Source organism: Pleurodeles waltl, chromosome 3_1 (genome assembly GCF_031143425.1).
Source record: "Pleurodeles waltl isolate 20211129_DDA chromosome 3_1, aPleWal1.hap1.20221129, whole genome shotgun sequence".
Taxonomy (NCBI): domain Eukaryota; kingdom Metazoa; phylum Chordata; class Amphibia; order Caudata; family Salamandridae; genus Pleurodeles; species Pleurodeles waltl.
This window is the reverse complement of record NC_090440.1, coordinates 942,056,625-942,077,092: the sequence shown is the minus strand read 5'-3', so window position 1 is coordinate 942,077,092 and position 20,468 is coordinate 942,056,625. Positions and strand designations below refer to the sequence as shown.

The 20,468-nt window shown below is 45.1% G+C and overlaps 1 protein-coding gene across 3 annotated transcripts in view; it reads right to left on the bottom strand.

The window, feature by feature from the left end:
• RRAGC (Ras related GTP binding C) overlaps window positions 1–20,468 on the bottom strand; it is a 118,791-nt gene that overhangs the window by 58,763 nt on the left and 39,560 nt on the right. For 2 of the 3 annotated variants that reach the window (XM_069223965.1, XM_069223967.1), the window contains exons 4-5: window positions 14,998–15,680; window positions 3,767–3,970 (exon numbers count right to left, since the gene is read on the bottom strand). In XM_069223965.1, coding sequence (XP_069080066.1) covers window positions 3,767–3,970; window positions 14,998–15,183 — 390 coding nt within the window. In that variant the 5' untranslated portion in view covers window positions 15,184–15,680. Of the gene's footprint in view, window positions 1–3,766; window positions 3,971–12,074; window positions 12,126–14,997; window positions 15,681–20,468 lie in introns of those variants that run through there. The other variant, XM_069223968.1, reaches the window with a different exon arrangement.

Here is a 20,468-nt window from a genome sequence, read left to right as displayed (position 1 = left end):
TGCTTAGTGGCTTTCATGAATTCACAAGAATTTACAGAAGAAGACCGGGAAATCATACTCCTAGAAATTACCTGTGAACTGTATTTTAGCATGAGCAAATATTCGGGTGTAGGTATGCTCATGCGAAAATCTATTGAGCGTTTACAAGTTCACCTCCAACCATTTTTTTTCCCCAACATTGGATAAACCTCTACTTCTGCCCTTGTCAGGAGTAAAGTTCCAACCTTTCTCAGTAGATTATCTTATTCCATACTGAGAAAGGTTGGAACATTACTCCTAACAAGGGCAGAAGTAGAGGTTTATCCAAGGTCGGGAAAAAAAGTGAGAAGAGTTGATGAAAATCCTTAAAACATGCAAGTTAGTAGGTTTGCATAGACACAAATGCATTCCAGCCATGGAACTATTACTTACTACTTCCTCCAGCCCAGTATTCCCATCTGCAGAAAGGTGGCAAAATAAGGAAATTGCTATAGTAGGGCTTCAAATTGCTAGTATTCAAGCCCTACTAAAGTTTTAGCCCTGGAATCATCAGGGTGGCTTTTAATCAGAGTTCTTACATAACGAGATTGCTGCCAGAATTGTATTTTAAATGCAAAAAAAATCATAAATTTTACTTTCAAATTCCTGCAAATACTTGCATCTAATCAGAGAGCATTCTGGGAGCGTAATACATATCTTCATGTTTTTAAACTTAGCAAATGTGTGTACACATTTTTATACTTTTGTACCACTGTCATTAGTCAATCTGAGCTTACAGCAGTTCCTTAGAGCGCTCACCAAAATAGTAAAGGCTTTGCGTTAGTGGGCCATAAATACAAGTTCAAACAGCATTAAAGACACGGATATCAATCTTACATTAACTGCATACTAGATCACAATATGAATCATAGATTCATATTGAGGTACTATAAACTTGCAGTCTATGGGTTTGTGTTGCAGGGGGTGGGCAAGGACAAAATTTAAATGTTGCTGTCCTTGACCTAAAAAATATCCCAGTCATCGGGCTATAAGAATTCCACACCCCTGCCTCCTTTAACAGTGCTGGTGATTTGAAGTCATGCCACTAAAACCATGACACAGATTACACCAAGTTTATACTGGATAGTTATCAGTCTTGAATGTGCAACATACTTCAGAGATTTCCTGAAAGAAAACGTGTGCAGTGAAGCACATCAAATAGGAGTGGATCCGGCATAACACTTTAACTAGCAACAGACTCCCAAGTAAGTACATGTAGTGGTAAAGGCCTTAGATTTTCTATGACAAATCTAATGCCACTGCTACAACTTCAGATTGGTCATCCTTACTTTTGGAGCCAATCAGGCTTACATATTGCCACTTTTTTGTAGTCATCTCAGGGGTGTGGAATTTATTAAAATATCTACTTGTCCAGGGGACAGGTTGCTTCTCAAATCTACTTGTCCTGTAAAAAGATCTACTTGTCCCTTTGGTGCCATGTAGTGTGGCGACAAATTATGGCAGCAATTAATAGCCTCTCTGATTATGCCAGGGCTACTACCATAGTAGGGCTTGAATACTTGGAGTTTCAATCCATACTGTAGAAATGTCCTTATTTTGCCACCTTTCTGCAGATCTGCATACTGGGGCTGGAGGAAGCAGTAAGCAATAGTTCCAGGGCTGGAATGCCTTTGAGTCTGCAAACCTACTAACCTGCATGTTTTAAAGATTTTTACCAGCTTCTCTCTAATATTTTCCCATAATAAGAAGGTTGGACATTTACTCCTGACAATGGCAGAATTAGAACTTCTTCCAGGGTTGGGAAGAAAGTGGCTGGAGGGAAAATGAACTTGCAAATGCTCAATAGATTTTCACATGAGCAAATCTACACATCGTATTTACCCACGCTAAAATACAGTTCACAAATATTTTATAGGGGTACGACATATACCATGGGTGCACTTTTGTGACTTTCTTTAAGAATTTGGGGCCACAAGTAGGTAGGTTCAGATTTGTGACCTGCAAATCCGAATGTAGGATGGTGTCCTTGACACCATCTGTGATTCGCAAGGGCTTCGCAAATGCCCACATCATGAATAATCATGAGGTGGGTCGCAATTTGCGACCCCCTCACGAATGGTGGCCTGCTGGAGACAGCAGACCACCATGTGTGTGACTGCTTTTCAATAAAGCAGTTTTTTTTTGTAATGCAGCCCGTTTTCCTTAAAGGACAACGAGATGCATAACAAAAACGAAAAATGAAACGTTTTTGTTTCATTTTTTCAGAGCAGGCAGTGGTCCACAGGACCACTGCTTGCTCTGAAAAAATGTTTACAGTGACATTCACAATGGGAAAGGGGTCCCATGGGGATCCCTTCCCTTTTGCGAAAGTGTTAGCACCCATTTGAAATGGGTGCAAACTGCGATTGGTTTGCGCCCACGTTCGCGGTCACAAAACAATCCTACATTGCACTGCGAGTTGCAATTAGGAAGGGAACACCCCTTACTAATTGCGAGTTGCAAACCCGTTTTGTGATTCGGTAACCAGGTTACTGAATCGCAAAACTGGGTTTGTGCATCGCAATGTGCTTTTTGCATGTCGCAAACAGCGAAAGTCGCTGTTTGCGACATGCAAAAAGCTACCTACATGTGGGTCTTGGTCCCTAATTAGGTCTGGTGTTAACAAAGACATTTTGTTTTTATTAAACTTCTATTTCTCTCTCTTTCGGCTGGCTTTAGTGTGAGTGATCGCATTCTGCTCTTCCACAAGGAGCATATTGCCACACAAAGTAGTTTTGTTCAGTGTCAGGAACTACAGTGGCAATCAGTGACGTAATGAAACTGGAGGGTGCCCCTTTGCAAAGAACATGGAGGAGCCCCCTCTCCAGACTCACTCAGGGCAGGTGCTGTGCTGACGGGGCCCCCTGGAGGGCGGCTGCGGGGCCTTTGTTATGCCGCTGGTGGCAACGTGTGCTTTAAGAGTTCAAAAACTTTTTGGGGGGGTTTTGCCAATGTTTGTTACAATGTTGAGGGCCTGGTAGCTCCCACAACAATAAAGTGTTACAAAAGCCATGTCAAAACAAGACACGCATTGATGAAACTGAAAGACTTATAAAAATATGTCAGATCAGTTGGCTTTGTCAGTGTTTGTTTATTTTCATGCTTCCCATAATCGTGTTGAAAATTGTTACACTGATTTTCCATTAGAAATATTTTTTGGAAATACTAGCATGCATCAACACATTTTACTAAATGACACTTCATTTGCATATAATCAGAGAGCATTCTGGGAGCATTATACTTAGCCTCTTAGCCTAAACTTTTCAAACATGTGTGTACACGTTTTCTTTTTTTTGTACTGGAACCAACGTCAGTAGTGAAGTGTGACCTTAAAACATTTATTTACAGCACGCACCCTAATAATGAACCTTAAATACAAGTTCGAACAGCATTATCCTTTGGAAACACATTACCTCAACTGCAGAGAGTTCAACTCTATGTAAACAGGCAGCCAAAGGGTTTGTGCCAAAGGGGGTTGGGCCTACTTGTCCCAAGGACAAAGTAAACATAAAAACTTGTTGCCCTTGACCCCAAACAAGATGTCCCGGGCGTCGGGCGATAGGAATTCCACATCCCTGCATCTAGAACGGACCATTAAACATAAAACACAATTGTATTTGCCATCTTCTATGCATTTTACACTCCTTCAAGGATTCAATATTATAAACATTTGCAATTTTAAGTTAAACTGAGGTCAAGTACAAATTAGCAAAAGATTTCCTATGCGAGTACAGTGATGAAAATGTACCTGTGCATCGATAACATAAATTAAGGCCCCTGTTCCTCTGAAAATCATTTCGTAGTCAAAAGTAGGATCAAAAAAATCCATCTGGCCTGGAAAGTCCCATATCTGGAAATTCACAAAGGAGCTGTTGGATATATCGTCCTTATAAATTTTGTTGGTGCTCTCCAAGAAAAGAGTCTCGTTGGGCGACATCTTATGGAACACCACCTATGAATTGGAAATAAGAGTTACTGGTTATTGGGCTTGAACGTATAGTACATATCTAGTCAAATGGGAAAATACCACCTGTAAACCATTAGCTAAACAGGGATGCTGCCGACATGTGGATTGTATTTCTAACTTTAGATCAACTGTAAGAAACAGAACACATGCTTGGCAAACCCCGTCCATTACCAAAAGGTCAAGCTCCACATGTCAACTAGGTTTAAGGCAATAAAACTGTTACTTCCTCTTGTGGTTGCTATTAGTTCAGGGATATGGGGTGCATGATAATTTGTTACGCTGTTGGATTTTAAGAACCAAGGCGTAGAACTTCAATCGCAAGCCAATAGCATACAGAAACTTTTCCAATAATGTAGCCCCAATTGTCTCAAGGCCCAATATCTTCCAATTACTTGAGTCAATCCATAGGGGAAAAAAGTGAGCACGACCATCATATTTTGATGCCAAGGCCCTGCACGTTACATCCTCAGGTCCACCAGTTGCAACTCTCTTGCCCTAATGCGAAAACTAATCATTGTACACAAGCCATAAAACTCAAAAAATTTAGTTAAATGAATATGTACCTAAAATGTATAGAATGGGTGAGTCTATGTGGGCTAGGAAAGTCTGCTTTGTCACAGGTCTGTCCTTGGCAGCTTTTGCCCCTGACATAGCCTATTCCAAGACGTGGGTTTAATGAACTGCTTGCATTCTTCCGTGGCCCAAGAAGTGGCTCACCCGATGTGAGCAGTGGGAACTATCACGGAGTACTAATTCTGCTGGGGTTGTAGGAGTGCGCTACCCAGCCACTCCAGAAACAGACTGAAGAACAAGGCTAACCCTGCTACTGATCCTTGCGCCTTGTCCAGCTGACAGTTAGGAGGGGGTCCGTAAACACAGACAGGGACGGGTGCGAAACACAATGACAAGTTAGGAACAAAAGCTTATCTCCGCTTCCATCAATCATCGCAGTAGCTGGGGATATATAGACGGGCAACTGGAGATTCAGAGGCCAGGCTGTAGAAGGCACAACCTTTGATATTTATGACATTTGACTGGTTGTGAAAAGAAGGGAAGTTCTTGGAAATCTAGTACGCTGGGTCACTAATGATGTCTTATAAAAAATGGTGTAAAACCACCATCTATGTTCAGAATAGTTTCCCTAAAGTAACAGCCAGGAGCCAAGATTGATGGAGAGGACTCTGTGGAAGACTGGTATGGTGGGGGGGGAGAGAGGGGTGGCAAAATAGAAATGATGGTCTCCTTATATAGGCTGCGTAAGAAAACAGACAGCTTGGAAAACAGAAAAGACTGAATTGTTGTTCATAAAGGTTGTAGGCAGGAAATCCATAGTTAATGCCCTTGAGAAGGTATAGTAATCTGTTGCTCAGCAACAGTGACTGAAATACCCAGTAGCAAACTTAGAGATGCAATGTGAGCTCCGTGAGACTTTTTGGAGGACAGGTTCGAAAAACTTGAGAACGGCAAGTGAACTGCCTGCCAACTAGAAGGCAGTCAGTCGCCAGGACCTTGAAGGTCGTTTGCGCTTTCTTGCAGAGAGTGAAATAGATCTGCAAAGGGATTACTACATGATTTCACTTGAAAGCTGCACCATTCCACAAAGGAGGAAAAAAGCACGATTCAACAAGAGACCAAAACAGTGTTTGCAAAATACAAAGCCCTTAGAGATCACAAGGAAACAGTGTTACGCTGGGCACTCAGAAAATTGTGTGTGGAACATTTGGGTCACCGTCCGTTTTGTGCCCGATATCAGTCTTTCCACATTTGAGAGACAGGGTGCATAGAAGGTCCTGTTAAAGGATTCTATAGGCTATGGGTCCCAAACAAGCACAATTTACTTCTAGATTAAGGTAGTGGTGGATACCAAGGCTTCTTTATTCACTCAGGCAGCAGAAGCAGCTTCTCTGAAGGGCCCTGTAATCAGTTCTTAACAAGCAACTGCCGAGGTTTGAGTAGCACAGATTAATTTTCAAGCATGCAATTTCAGAAAAGTATGTTCCATTCACATGCATTCTACAAATGCACTCATACACAAGGTCCCCCAGGTATCCACCTCATGTTATTAAACTACATAGGAGACAGTCAAAACTCTCACATTCTCCATCTTCCACAAGAAACATACACATCTCTAGAAGGACAATATATGCACCAACCACAAACAAAGCATACAGCCCAGCACTCCAACAAGCCTAACACCCAGTCACACCAGCTGGTCAAACCAACATGACCAAGTGCCAGGCTGAAAACAATGCATAATATGTACCCAGTACCAGGCCTCTAAAAACTACACTTGAAATAATAGGGAAGTGTTGCAAACACAATGACAGCCTCCAGATGACCCACACTGAAATATTATTGACAGCACAACAATCAAACACTACAGCAATACCACCATTAAACCAGACCACTTCAGCAAGTAAGAAGCACTCACCTACAACACACTAAATACTACATTAAATACTACCATTCAAACAACACTGACCGAATCCATTGAACTCAAGTTGAATAAAATGTACCACAAAACACTCACAAATGTACTCCTCCTACTATACAATCAATCAATAAAACGATTTATAAAGCGCGCTACTCACCCGTTAGGGTCTCAAGATGCGGGGGCGTGGGTGCTAATGGTCGAAAAGCTATGTCTTGAGGTGTTTTCTGAAGGCCAGGAGGTCTTGGGTCTGGCGTGGTTGGAGCGGTAGGGAGTTCCAGGTCTTTGCGGCGAGGTAGGAGAAGGATCTTTCTCCGGTGGTGGAGCAGTGAATGCAGGGGGCGGAGGCGAGGCTGGCGGAGCGGAGCTGGCGGGTGGGGTTGTGGAAGGTGAGTGTCGTTGAGATAGGCCGGGCCTGTGTTGTGGAGGGCTTTTTGTGCGTGGGTGAGTAGTTTGAAGGTGATCCTCTTCGATATGGTTAGCCAGTGTAGTCCTCTGAGATGGGCAGAGATGTGGTTGCGGCGTGGGATGTCAAGGGTGAGTCGGGCGGAGGCGTTTTGGATGCGTTGCAATTTCTTTTGTAGTTTGGCTGTGGTTCCTGCATAGAGCGCATTGCCGAAGTCCAGTCTGCTGCTGACTAGGGGGTGGGTGACTGTTTTTCTGGTTTCTACAACAATCCACTTGAAAATCTTGCGGAGCATGCAGAGGGTGTTGTAGCAGGAAGAGGATACTGCGCTGACCCGTTGAGTCATGCTGAGTGTTGAGTTAAGGATGATGCCCAGGTTCCGTACTTGGGCGGCTCCGAGGGATGTAGGCCACCAGGAGTCGTTCCAGGCCGAGAGGTTGGTGCCGAGGATGAGAACCTCTGTTTTACCTGTGTTTAGCTTGAGGCGGCTTGAAGCCATCCAGCCGGCGATAGCGTGAAGTCCCTTGTGTAGGTTGTTTCTTGCTGTTGTGGGGTCTTTCGTGAGGGAGATGATCAGCTGGGTGTCGTCTGCGTAGGATACTATGTTGATGTTGTGGGATCGTGCGATGTGGGCAAGGGGAGCCATGTAAACGTTGAAAAGAGTTGGGCTGAGGGAGGATCCTTGCGGGACGCCACCTACGATTTGGATAGGTAGGGCGGAAGGCGGACTCTCTGGGTTCTGCCGGAGAGGAAAGAGGAGATCCAGTCGAGGGCCTTGCCATGGATCCCAGTGTTGTGGAGGCATGTTCGAAGGGTGTGGTGACAGACGGTGTCCAAAGCTGTGGAAAGGTCCAAGAGGATGAGAGCTGCGGTTTCGCCTTTGTCAAACATGGTCCTGATGTCATCTGTGGCAGCAATGAGTGCGGTCTCTGTGCTGTGGTTTTTGCGAAATCCGGATTGGGAGGCATCTAGCACTTTGCTGTCTTCCAGGTAGCCGGAAAGTTGGCTGTTCACGATTTTTTCGATTACCATCGCTGGGAAGGGGAGGAGGGAGATAGGTCGGTAGTTATCAGGATCTGCTTTGGGTTTCTGCAACAGGGCGTTGACGTTGGTGTGTTTCCATTTCTCCGGGAAGGTGGCTGTCTCGAAGGAGCTGTTGATGATTGCGCAGAGGTGGGGTGCGATAATGTTGCAGGTTTTGTTGAAGATCTGGTGCGGGCAGGGGTCCGAGGGGGAGCCGGAGTGGATGGAGGCCATGGTGTTGATGGTGTCTTCATTGTTGACGTGGGTCCAGGAGCATAGCGGGTTGGTGTTGATTGATGCGTCGGGTTCTTGGTTGTCTGATGGGTCTGGGGTTCGAAGCTGTTGTGGATGTCTTCGATCTTTCGACGGAAGTGAGTGACGAGAAAGTTGCAGAGTTCCTGTGATGGCAAGGGTTCGTGGGCGCAGGTCCTGCGGTTGGAGAGTTCTTGATGATGCCGAAGAGCTCTTTGTTGTTGTGGGCGTTGGTGTCTATTCGGTTTCTGTAGTTGGTCCTTTTGGTCATGCGGATCAGCTGGTGATGTTTGCGGATGGCAGTTTTGAGGGTGGTGTGGTTGGGTTCAGTGGGTGCAAGGCGCCAGGTCTTCTCCATACCTCGACATTCCCGTTTGGAGGCCTGCAGGTCGGGGTGAACCAGCTTGCTTTGGGTCTGTGGTGGGAGTCTGAGGGTTGTTTGAGTGGAGCGAGGGTGTTGGCTAGAAGACCGCGCCATTTGTGCAGGTAGGTGGCAGCTGTGCTGGTGTCCTGGGTCCTTGTGGGGCGGGAGGGGGTGCCTGGGTGAGGGTGGAGATCTGCTGTTCTGTAGAGATTCTGTTCCAGTAGCAGCGGGGTGTTTGGTGATGAGGTGGTGAGTGACCGGCTTCTGAAAGGAGAAATGGATGCAGCGATGGTCGGTCCATAGGAGTTCGGTGGTGTGGCTGAAGGAGACGTGGTTGCTGGCTGAGAAGATGGGGTCGAGTGTGTGTCCTGCGGTGTGGGTGGGTGACGTGACGAGTTGTTTGAGGCCGAGGTTGGCGAGGTTGTTGATTAGGTTGGTGGTGTTGATGTTGTTGTTTTCTAGGTGGAAGTTAAGGTCACCAAGGAGAATGTAGTCCGTTGAGGAGAGGGCTTGGGAGCTAATGATGTCTGCGATGTCGTCGCAGAACTGCGGTCCGGGGCTTGGGGGTTTATAGACCAGAGTTTCTCTGAGGGTGGTGTTGGCGTTTATGTGGATTTTTAAATGGAAGTGCTCGGCGGATTTGATGGTGTCGTGGGAGCTGGTGGAGACTCTTATGGTGTTTTGTGGACTATGGCGATTCCACCTCCTGGTTTGTTGCTGCGGTCTCTTCTGGTGATCTTGTAGTTTTCTGGTACGGCTATGGCTATGTCTGGTTCTGAGGCCGAATTCATCCAGGTTTCAGTGAGGAATGTGGTCAATAGGTCCCAGAGTTTGATTGCATGCTTGTGGACGGAGCGGGTGTTGAGTAGGATGCATCTTAGGCGGCAGTCTGAGGCCTTGAGTTGGAGCTTGGAGGTTAGGTTGCAGGTGTATTTGCAGGCTTTGCAGGTGAAGGGTCCTTTGGTGCGCGTCGGGGTGGACTGGAAGCAAGTAGAGGAGCGTCCTGGGTTGAGGGCGTGGAGGTCGTAGGCAGTGTAGTGGTGATTGGTGGTACGGGGGAGTATTGGCCAGGGGGTCTGGCGCTGGGCGCGGTCTTGGCGCGGACGGGTGCAGGCGGGCTTGCCTTTGGCGCTCCTGCTGCGCGCATCCATGCTGCAGCTGGCATAAAAGGGGAGGAGGGAGGGTGTGGCAGCTAGGAGAGGGGTTTACATCAATGGGAGAGCGGGGGGCATAGAGGCGGGAAAAAAGAAAGACATGCCGGAGAATCAAGGTGGAGGGACGGGGGCGGGCCGCAAGGGAGACCTGGGGAAAGATTAAAGTGAAATCCCTAAATACCAGCTCAAAAGGATGGCAAATCGAATACAATACACCTTCAATTCATCCATTCAGACAGAATGACGACACAGGTAAAATTTGTGATTATCATCCTCAACACCATGTGGTACTACACTTTCCCACATGTTCATTCCATGGGGGTACATCCCCATGCCACCTCTCTTAACAAAGTACTTCTCTTCTTCAACTTAGCACACCATGAGGTACTTCCCCATACCACTTCTTACGACAGAGTGCTATTTTTCCTGAACTTTGCATACCACAGGATACTCTCCCATACGAATTCTACCAATGAGGTACTGCTTTTGCACTACATATTCATTTCTCGAAAAGGAGTCGTAGTCTTCCCCACATCTGCAACACTTGAGGAAACACAACGAACAGGAATCTATGTAACACACAGAATTCACCTTATTCTTCGAACTGCTATGTAGACTCCATACGGAGTAAAAAGAATATGCTCACACAGTACTCTGAAAACAAACTACAGATGCATAATTTAAACTTTCTAACCTGTTTTGCAGTACTAATCATTCAGCACAACACAACCATTAAGTCACTTTAATCAGACACATGCCAATCTGATACATACATTACTAATAAGTTTATTAGAGCACATCAATATGCAAGAATTGCCAACAAACTGTTTCCCCATATTAATGAGCCTCCTCTGTGGTAAGAAGCAAGACATGCTTTTCAATAGAAGTACATAAAGTAATATAGACTCAATGGATATAAATTGACATTGCTATTGGTGAAATGCAAGACAGGCAATGTTTCTACTTTCTTCCCGTGACCTCAGGACACAGTATTCCCTCAAACAGAACAATCTCATTTCGATCTTTAATTAATAATGTATTTGAAGATAGTCCTGCTTCCCTTCCAAAATTAAGGTGGCGGCCTAGGGTAGTCCTTTTACATCTTTAGAACCGTCCCATTCAAACACCAGCTTCCTATCCTCCTTTATGATGTCTCAGTCTACACTGCCAGTGTTTCACTCCAACACTAATGTTTGGAATCCAAAACACTGGCGAGGCTCTCTCACTATGCCCCAAACTCCACACTCTTCTTCCAGTGCCCACTAGGTCTCCCCGGAGAGAAAAGCACCCATATATCTAGTGCCGCACATTACCAAAAAACCTCTCTTCACTGCCTTGCACAAAATGCTAGGAGAGGAGCAACTTCCTCCGGTCACTCTGTGTTGCGTGACATAAAATACGTGAATGCCTTTAGGCAGTGATACCAAATTGCCCATTGTCCTCCTCACACAGAGCCCAACACACAATACTTCAATTCAAATGGAATGATGTGCAATCACTGCAGTATACTAACACCATCCAGGCACACAGGACCCACAAGAGGCATGGACTAGCCAGTGCCAGTCACCTTCATTGAGAAATCATCCAATATACTCTCCAGTACTGCTCCTTATATCACCATCACCGTTGAATGTATTACCGCCGGAAGTTCCCTGGGTCATTTCAAAGTTATACTTACTATGAAGAAAACACTCCATCTCTTACCATTGTCTAAAGCAGCACTATCCTTATAACACTGTCTCCATATATTGTCCTTAAGCTGAGGGCTATTTAATGGGACACAATAGCTCAGTTACTAAATGTCCTCAGCTTGATTCTTGTCCTTGCCACCCTTCTCAATGAGATCCTCCTGTCAAGCAAGCCAGTGCGGATACCAATTGAGGGTAAAACTGAAGGTGGGCATAGGCATACCCACATTATTCCTCCATCGTCACAGGGCCATGTTCTTTCTCACATCAGGACTTCTCAGCTGCCAGTGAGAACTGCCAAATGCCACCAGAGTGCAGATGTATTTTTACACAGGTCCTTAACAACTTGTCGCCAAAATGTTATGGTTAGAAGCCAGGGTTTCCACAACAGTGTTCCTTAACACCTTCATGTAACCCTTGCCTCTCAATTTATTCATATATTTAACCATTTTATTTTTGGAGTTGCTAACTGCTTATTTCATTCTTTCAAAATCCACTGTAGTCATCCTTCTTACACTTTCTTAACCACTATGGCATCAACCTGGAACAAGCCTTTCTCAAACGTAGCCACTCAAAAAGGTACAACCCTCTGACTTGATTGGGAATATTCCTGTTTGGTAACAAGTTAGTATGAAGATTCATACTCCTCTCTAGTTCACTCTTAATCGCCAGTTGAAGGGATTCTTTGCCAGCACTAGTAAGCTTTTCAAATTTGCCACTGGCATTCGCATGATACATCGAAATTTGATACTAAAAAACATAATGTACTACCTTCAAACTGTGGGCCATTGTCAGCTGCCAACTCTTCTGGAATTAATTTCTCTGCAAAACAAATCATCTAAAAATTAAACTATACTCTCCATCGTGGCCTTGACTACCATCTCATGCCACGTAGTAAAAATAATCCACGACGACAATGCAGAATAATTATTGTCTAGGTAACACCGCAAACAGAAATACAAAGTCTATACCCAATTTAATTAATGGTCCACATTTCAACTAGCACAGCTTTAGCAAACTTACAACTATGAGCATATAGAGGGCATACATAAACCTAGACATCAAGGACCGAATCCCATGCACGCTACCCACAATAGTAGCATGAAGGCCCTTATGGTTACAGCACCCACAGGTAAGGGTTATGTGGGCTCCATCCTCCATCCCACTGTGTCTATTTTCTATATTCTACTCTATATCACACCTCAAAGTCAATCATTCTCAGCATTCCAAACACCTGCTCAGACACCCAGAGAATGGGGAAACACAGGATACTACAGCTGCCTCTTACTCTGCCTCAATTGTTAATTCTTGCATCACAGAAACATGCCAGCAATCGTGGACCATGCAGTCAGGGGCCCCAACAGACCCATGACCATCACTGTATCTACAACCTGGCATCATCATCAATCAGCACCACCCTTACCCACATTATCAACATCTCCATCACGTCTGCCATTTTTCCAGATGAAAAACTTACAGAAATCTATGCCATCTTCAAGAAGTTCACATCTGACCCAAATCAACTGAGCAACTTCCGACCCATCTCTCTCTCCCCTACCAAGCTAAAATTATTAAGAATGCCATCAACAAGTCACTCACAACCTACCTCGAACTTCACCATCTTCTAGAGAACACTGATCCAGGATTCAGAAAGAACCACACTACCAAAACAGCACTCCTCCCGGGCACGATGTAATTCAAATCATCCTGGACTGAGGAGAAAAAGCGGCTGTCAATGCAGCTCAACCTGTCTGAGGCCTTAGACAGTGTCTCCAATAACATCCTCATCAGAAGACTCTACGAGACTGACATACAAGGATCTGCTCACAAATGGATCTGTTCCTTCCTCACAAGATGAACTCAAAGGTTCAGGCTGTCAGCCTTCGCATCAGAGACCTAGAGATTGATATGCAGAGTCCCACAGATATCCCCCCTTCACACCCACCCTTTTCAACATATACAAGAAACCACTCGCCAACATCACCCGTTCATGGGACATCACTGTCATCTCTTATACCCATGACACCCAACTCATCCTCTCCCCAACGGATTAAGCAACCACTACCAAGTCTAACTTCACCGACTGCATGACCATGCTAGAAGAGTAGATGTGAACTCACTGCCTGCAGCTCAAGACAGTAATACTGGTCTTTGGCAACAAGACCTCCCCATAGGGCTGCTGGTGGCCAATGGCGCTAGGACCAACGCCTACACTCAGACCACACAAGAAATCTATGGATCATCCTAGATGACAAGCTCAAAATGACGGCTCAAGTCAACATAGTGTGCACTTCCTGCTTCCACATCCTATATCCTATGCATGCCACAAAAGATCTTCAAATGGTTGCAAGCACTCATGACCAGCAGACTGGATTATGGCAACACTCTACGCTGGAATCTCCAAACAACTCCCACACAGACTATCCAGAACACTGCTGCAAGACTCCTACTCAACCTTCCATACTGCACCCACATCATATCACACCTCAAGAAAAACTTTACTGGCTCTCAATCCACAAGGACAGACAATACAAACTTCTCACACACACATACAAAGCCCTACACAACACAGGACCAGAATACTTGAACAGCTGCATAAACTTTCACCAATACACTAGACAACTAAGCTCAGCCTCACTCTCAGACATTCCCCCATCTGCAAACACAAAACTGGGGGGGTGAGGGGGTCACTCCTTCTCATACATCATACCAAAGACATGGAACGACCTCCCACAACAAATCCTCTGCCTCACTTCTTGAGTTCCACAAGAAGCTGAGGACCTGGCTCTTCCAGTAAGCATCTTAGGCACTTCAAACCTACACATCTGCCCAAGTCCCTGGATACCCTCTCGGGCGATGAGTTGCTATACAAATCAACATAACATAACAAACTCATGGGATAGGAATTTAATGGTAATAGCAGTTACCAGGACCAGTAGCAAACAGTGACAAGGATGGTCCAGCAGTACCTCTGGTGGGTTACAGGCAGTGATGGGAAAAATTAATGACCAGAAACCATAGTTAAACACAAAAAAAAGAAGTTGAGAGGAATGCTTGCAATAAGTCAACCACTGGTAATTGCTCGGAGTAGCACTTTAACCCATCATTCGTCTGCTCACCATGCTACCTCAGACTATTCCCAGCCAAATGCAAACCATTACTGCCTAAGGTGGCATGGTGGTAAAAAGAACAAGGAGTTGGAATGCTAACCTGAGCAAATGTCAGTGGTTAGACTTACTGCAAGAATCCCTCCCATCACCTTTTGTATGTTTGAGGAAATAATAACAAGACAAGCAATGGATGGCAACAGTAGTAACCAGTTGGGCAATGGGGGGAGGCTACAGTGACCGATGCAGGCTGTAGATGGAGTTAGTGGTCCTCACTGAGGGGGCAAGCAGTGGGAGTTGCAAAGTAACCCGAAAGCATACAGTAGGGCTCACGACACAGATGAGGGAATGGGGGGGGGAGGGCTATCCCGCAGCACTACACATCCAAATGATAACTGCACACTCCTGCCAATGACCTATTTTCTTATGTACTAGCTAGTTTAATGCAGCACTTAAAGTATCTCTTTAACAATTAACCTTAAGGTGCCCAACATGAAGACGTTTGTTGGCTGATCAACCAGAATTGGTTGATACATCTATAAGAATTTGGCATGTAGCCACGTTGCAGCTTGTTTAGTTCGGCTTACCTTCTGGATGGAAGACTTCCCACTGCGACGCAACCCCATGAGCAAGATGCGAGGCTTGCTGTCTGCAGGAGCCTCGCTCTCTTCCAAGTCCGCTTCCTCCACCCCATAGCCAAAGTCCTTAGGGAAGGAGTCCACTGGCCCGTAGCTGCCCTGTAGCTGCTCCTCGTCTCCGTACTGGATAGACATGTCCGCCAAGGGGGGCCGGTCCTGTGAGGAGCAAGAGGGAATCTCAGTTTGGATTAAAAGGATTACCACCTCCGCCTGCCACGCATCGGGCGAATGGGAGGCCCAGGAGAGCCGTGACCTGTCACACCGGAGACAGCCCTAACGCTCTCGAGTCAGAAGCGGACCGGTCACACTCGCAGACTTCCACGAACAAGGGAGTCCCCCTTATTCAAAACCAGCTCCCCAGTAGCTCCTCTTCCTTTCCACCAAACTCCTCGGAAATACCACGCCTGGATTTCTTGTTCTTAACTATGATTCGCTGTAGAATACCAATCCTAAACTCCGATTGGTTAACGTTTTACGTCGATCGTAGGATTAGGCGTCAAGATCAGCAAACAGGTTCGGCGTGTCGTTGATCATGTGCCTAGGAATCACCTGACTGGCAGAAGCTGCCCCGAGTCTTGCGGCTGATGAAAAAGAATGATTATGCACTTTGACCTCACAGCTGACGCAGCCTGCTGCAGAAAAGACAAAAGAAACAGAAAAGGGATGTTGACTAGTATGTATGAACGACGGGGCCATCTTGCAATGGTAGCTAGTTTAGTTTTGCAGCCATAGAATGATTTATAGAAAAGGTATTTAGGATTGTTGTAACCGTATTTGCACAAGTAATTTTATGACAAGACCAGAGGCTCCTATTATGCTTTCTTTTCCTGCTTTATTTTAATAGCAGCCAAGAGAAACAGACCAATCACAGGGCTTGCGAACACGCAGCCAATGGGAGTTAAGAGAAATAACGTTAACCAATCAGTACACTATATCATACAAGATATACCAATCCTGACTGCATGCAGCCCTCTTTTCTTGCTGCTCGCAGTCAAGATAAGTATATCTTTCGTTGCTCCATACATTCCGATAAGTTTATTGTAATTTTATAGTATTTACATGTGGTTCTACTACTTTGCGTGTATCTTTTACTTTTGTTAATGTTAGGACCCTGAAAGCGCGCGTGCGAGTTCTTATCTCTTAGGCTATTTTTTGCCGTTTTTCTCTCACGTGCGAAGAGAATGGCCGCCTGCAGCGTTTCCATTTCTCATTCCGCTCGCATCGCCGTGAACGTTCTATTTTGAACGCCGGCTGACACGAGCTTCAAACGTTCATTTTTGTCATTCCAGAGCGCATTCCTTCTGAAGCGCTCGTCTTATCGCGGCCGCCTGCAGTGTTTAACACGTTTCTTCACACTTCTTCAGAGCTCCTCTGCACCTCGCGTATATTCTATTCACTTTACAGTGAAACTTGGCCTCGAATTACAGCGTTTATCTCCGGTCTTTCTGGTGAGTCACACACCTCTTATTCCCAGAGACTGCCCTTCTTACTTAACCCCTTACTTACCAGTTTTTTGCCTCTTTCTTTTAGCAAAATGGATTTTTCAGACTTCTTCACAGAAAATGATGATTCTGAAGAGAATTTTTCCTATAATCTAAATAACTTCATTCAATCTTCAGTTAAAAAAGCAGTTTCTGCTTCTATGGGAAAGATTTCTCAACAAATTCAATCTACAGTATCATCCTGTTTGTCCCAATCACAAGTGGCCCATTCTGCGGGGGAAAGCAGAAAGCGCAAAGCCTCAGAGGCTTCTTCTAATCAGGCTAACGCCTCGTCTGCGCTAACGGATGGTGAGTCAAGCTCACACAGGATGGAGGACGAAGTTCCTCAAAGGCCTCCTAGTACGGAGGGGAACAAAGTTATGGGTACTAAAAGTAAATCTAAATCAAAAAATGTGTCTAAGACCCATAAAACTGTGATTGCGGACATTAGAGACACTGATGATGATGATGACATCAATGATTCTTCCTCAGACAATGAGGACGACAACACCTCAAACTTTTGGATTAGTCCCCCCCAAAAAAATCTAAGTCAACACCATCTGAACAATCCCACGCCCCTCTATTAGATTCAGATGGTAACCCCATGTTTGATCCTGGTCTAATTTACCATCCAAATTCCACCGAATGGTTACCTTCTGACCATGTTGCAAGTTACATTCTTGCAAAATTACGTCTTCCTCTAGACAAACAAGTACGAGCTAAGCTTCGATCAGAATGTCCCAGACCCTCCCTTCCCTTACACATTACTGCTACCCCGTCTATAGATCCGTCCCTTCTAACCTTTTTCTCCAAATTTAGGAAAGATCCCCGTAAAGGGGTGGACAGAGCCTGGGCCCTGTGTCAGGATAAAGTCCTTGATTTGGTCGGTCCCTTATCCCGCATTTTTACCTCGCAGAATCCGCTAGAATCAATGATAAATCTATCGATCCCGAAGAACTCTCCCTCTGGATCCAGAGAGCCTTTTGTTTGTTGGGTAACGCAAACTCAGCCATGACGCACGAGCGTCGGAAAGGTCTACTGCTCAAACTAGATCCTAAACTTGCAAATTTGTCAGGTATGGATCCAGGAGCTAAAGCCGATGGTTTACTCTTTGGAGATAATTTTATCAAAGAACTCAGTAAATACGTCACCACCTTTGCTTCACTAGACAAATCCCAACAGTCAATCAAAAAGGTATTTAACTCACAGGTTTTTGCCAGGGCCGGTAGAGGAAGAAGCCGCTCCACTGGCCGGTCCTTCAGGAACCAAGGCTTCAGAGGCTCCTATAATTACCAACAACAACAGCAGCAGGACTTTCGGCCACAATTCTACCCCCAGCATTCCAGAGGGTTCAGAGGAAGGAACCAACGCAGGTCCTATAATAACTCAGGTAAGCCAACATTCTGGCCATCTTTCTATAGGGGGTCGTCTAAAAAATTTTCTCCACAAATGGAAAGAAATTACCTCAGACCCCTGGGTTCTCAATACTGTCAAAGGCTACTTAATAGAACTTTACGAAACTCCCTTTCAACCATCCCCCCTTCTTCCCCTCAGATTTTTAGAAGAAATGTCAAATCTTATCGATTCAGAAATCCAAGATCTTCTTCAAAAACGTGCTATCCAACCAGCTCGTCCCCTTAACTCAGGCTTCATAAGCCCCCTCTTTCTAGTAATCAGAAAAAACAAGAAAATAAGACCGGTCATCAATCTCAGGCAATTCAATCAGTTCGTTGTCTACAGACACTTCAAGATGGAAACGATTCTCCATCTAAGAGATTCGCTTCTCCTCAACGACTGGATGGTTCGTCTAGACCTTCAAGATACTTACTTAACAGTTCCTATACATCATTCTCACAGAAAGTTTCTTCAATTCCAATGGAACTATCACACCTATCAGTTCACTTGCCTACCCTTCGGTCTTTCCTCGGCCCCTTGGTGCTTCACCAAGTTAATGAAACCTATTGTAGCTCTTCTCCGATCTCAGGGTTTCAGACTGATAATCTATCTGGACGATATCCTCCTTATGCATCAAGATATTTCTACACTCCGGTCCCAACTCTCTTTCGCAATCTCACTCCTGTCAGATCTAGGCTTCTTAATCAACAACGAGAAATCAATGTTTATCCCGTCACAGACAATGGAATTCCTAGGATTCCTAATCAATTCCTCTCAAGGCCTTCTACAACTCCCGGCCTCAAAAATAAAAAGTATCAAATCCGAGATAACCCTATCTTTACAGCAGACTTCTCTCTCCCTCAGGTCCCTTGCAGGGATTGTAGGCCTTCTTTCTTCCTCGATTCAGGCAATTTTCCCAGGCCCCCTGCATTATCGGGTGCTCCAAAGATTGAAAATCCGACACTTGCGCAAAGGTCTTGCTTATTCAGATTTCATCCCCCCCGACCTCGAATCCCGTACAGAACTCCAATGGAGGCTCGATCATCTCGAAGCCTGGAATGGCAGGACAATCTTTGCCTCAGCCCCAGATCTTGTATTAGAATCCGACGCAAGTCTAACAGGCTGGGGCGCAAGGTGTGGACAGATATTGACTGGAGGCACATGGTCTCGACAGGAGTCTTCGTTGCACATCAACTATTTAGAGATGCTTGCAGGCTCCTTTGCAATAAAAACCTTCACCAAAAACAGAGTCTCTTGTTCCGTACTCCTTTGTATGGACCATCTCACAGTGGTAAAACACATCAATCACCTCAGTGGTACCAAGTCCAAACCCCTAGCAGATCTAGCAAAAACGTTTGGGAATTTTGCCTTCATCAAAAAAATTCAGTTCAAGCAGAATACTTGCCAGGTTCTCTCAACTCAGTTGCAGACTGGTATTCTCGTCATCTTTCCGATTACAGCGACTGGAAGCTTCACTCTTCAGTATTCAACTCTATTCATCGCAAATGGGGTCCCTTTCATATAGATCTCTTCGCATCCCGTTTGAATGCTCAACTTCCTCGCTTCTTCAGCTGGAGACCAGATCCTCGCGCCTTGGCGACCGATGCATTTCTCCAACAATGGAATCATGCAATAAACTTCGCATTCTCTCCTTTTATCATGATAAACAGAGTCATCAACCATCTTCAACGTCAAAAAGCCACACTAGTTTTAGTAGTCCCGTTGTGGCAAGCCCAAGTGTGGTATCCCACTCTCCTAGAATTAGCCATCGACTTTCCGGTACTTCTACCCTCCTTTCCCTCCCTCCCTCTCAATCCACAAGGTCTCCCTCACGACCTCATTCTCAACAAAACCCTTCTCCTATCCGCCTGGAAAATTTCAGGTCTTCCTCATCTTATCCAGGAATTTCACTCAAGGCTTCAACATACATCAACAATTCCTGGGCTCCAGGCACTTCCAAGGCTTACAAATCAGCTTAGTCCATCTGGTCTAGCTGGTGTTTGGGAAAAACATATGATCCCTTTTCAACAGATCTAACCCTAATAGCTAATTTTCTTGCTTCCCAAGCTAGCGTCTGCAAATCATACAGAACCATCAATCTATATAGATCAGCTATATCTCTACATCACCCGTTCATAAACGGAAAACCTGTAGGAGAACATCCTATTATTTGTCGTCTATTGAAAGGAGTAAAATTCTCCAATTCCCCAATTCCCAAATATTCCACTTTATGGGACGTGAATCTCGTTTTACAAATGTTTGTTTCATGGCAGGATAATGACTCCTTATCTTTGAAAATGCTTTCAGCTAAGCTAACAATGTTACTTTGTCTTGTGTCTATCAAACGTCTTTCTGATGTCAAAGCTCTAGATATCTCGGCTCGTCACTTCACCCCTACTGGTGTTATGTTCAATGTTTCTCGTCGTACCAAAACCAATATTACTTCTGTTTTCTATCCCTTCTTTCCAAATCACCCGAAACTTTGTGTGGGAAACTGTTTAAAAGTTTATGAACAGAAAACGGCCGATCTTAGAACATCTTCCG